Source organism: Echinops telfairi, unplaced genomic scaffold (assembly GCF_000313985.2).
Source record: "Echinops telfairi isolate 266 unplaced genomic scaffold, ASM31398v2 ScPeMD7_1713;HRSCAF=2227, whole genome shotgun sequence".
NCBI lineage: Eukaryota > Metazoa > Chordata > Mammalia > Afrosoricida > Tenrecidae > Echinops > Echinops telfairi.
In genome coordinates, this window is record NW_022105611.1 from 18,359,684 (window position 1) to 18,361,331 (window position 1,648).

Here is a 1,648-nt window from a genome sequence, read left to right on the forward strand (position 1 = left end):
GGGGAGGGGAGGGCAACAAGCTAGTGACACAGCCACATGCCCGTGTCTCCACCAGACTGACCCCTTCTGGACAGCTGGCTCCCTGTCTCCCGCTGACCTCAGGGAGGCCCAGAACCAGTCCCTCTGCAGCCTGGCAGAGCTCCTGGAGCTGGCCAAGGGCAACACCTCGCTGCTCCTCAACCTCCGCGACCCCCCGCGGGGCCACCCCTACCTCGCCAGCTTCCTCAACGTCACGCTGGAGGCTGTGCTTCGCTCCGGCTTCCCCCAGCACCGGGTGAGTCGGGCATCGTGGGCACCCGAGGGGGACAAGAAAGTCCTTCAAGACGAACGGAGGGCGGGTGCCGGGGTCCCGTGTCATCTCGGGAACAGAGGAACTTGACCCTGTTCTCGGTAATGCTAGGGGCCGGTGGCCGCAGGTAGCGTGGTTGATGTGTGGGCTGTAACCCTGTCCTGACAAGACCTGACTGCTGCCAGAATGACCCTGCCCACCCCCCTGTCCCCCCCTGGCTGGGACGAACCAGGACGCTCAGGTGTCCTCCTGCCAGCGCCCCTCTGGGCCCTGCAGTTGCTCCTCGAAGTGCTGGCGGATGCCACCCAGTCAGCCCCAACTCGGAGGTCAGCAGGCTTGGCCTCTCCAGAGGAGCCATGGGTGGGTTTGAGCCACCAGCCATTTGGTTAGCAGCCAAGCACGCAGTCATCGAGGGCCCTCGTGGGAGGTAGGCGGGCGTGTGCCGCCTCGGTGAAGGGAGTCTGAGAAGCCCCTCTCCTGCCTGCAGGTCATGTGGCTGCCGGACAAGCTCAGGCCCCTGGTGCAGAAGGTGGCCCCCGGCTTCCAGCAGACGGCTGGCTCCAAGGAGGCAGTGGCCAGCCTGCGGCGCGGCCACATCCAGTGGTTGAACTTGCGCTACACTCAGGTGTCCCGCCAGGAGCTCAGGTGCCCGCCCGCCCACACGCACGCCGGCTCTCCCACAGGAGGGCAGGCCAAACCCCCCTTATTCTCACCATCCCAGTGCACAGCTGGGGGCGTGTCTGACACGCCGCTCTGCCCCCGCCACGCAGGGACTACGCCTCCTGGAATCTGAGTGTCAATCTCTACACGGTCAACGCCCCCTGGCTCTTCTCCCTGCTGTGGTGCTCCGCTGTCCCATCCGTTACCTCCGACAACGCCCAAGCCCTGGCCCAGGTGCCTTCCCCACTCTGGATCATGGTGAGTGGAGCACAGGACAGAGCTGCCAGAGGCCTCTCTGGGGGGCTTCCAAGGCACAGGGCGTGTGGGAGGAGAACTTGTCCAGCCTTGGGGTCTTTCCAAGGTGCAGGACCCACGGGGGGAAGGCTGTCAATGGCAGGTCTGGAGAAGGTGACCACAGGCCAGGGGTCACAGTGGCTGCCAGCTCCCCCTCGTGGCACCGCGTGTGGGACGTCAGAGTACAAGGCGCTGCAGGGACGGTCGGGGCAGCCTTTCCAGAGTCCGCCCCAGGCCTTCCTTCAAGGCGTGACCGGGCAGATCCGCAGCTGAATGTGTGTGTCACCCAGGGACTCAGACTGCAAACCACCCTCACTGCCATCACGGCGATGCCGACTCACAGCGACCCTATAGGACTGGGGGGCGGGGGGAACTGCCCCTGTGTGTGTGATGCCGACTCACAGC

The 1,648-nt window shown here is 65.5% G+C and overlaps 1 protein-coding gene across 1 annotated transcript in view; it reads left to right on the plus strand.

Moving 5' to 3' along the window:
• Positions 1–1,648, plus strand: part of GDPD5 (glycerophosphodiester phosphodiesterase domain containing 5) — a 95,524-nt gene that overhangs the window by 85,775 nt on the left and 8,101 nt on the right. Inside the window, exons 11-13 of the mRNA XM_045293089.1 lie at positions 47–274; positions 777–934; positions 1,060–1,207. Coding sequence (XP_045149024.1) covers positions 47–274; positions 777–934; positions 1,060–1,207 — 534 coding nt within the window. The remainder of the gene's footprint in view (positions 1–46; positions 275–776; positions 935–1,059; positions 1,208–1,648) is intronic.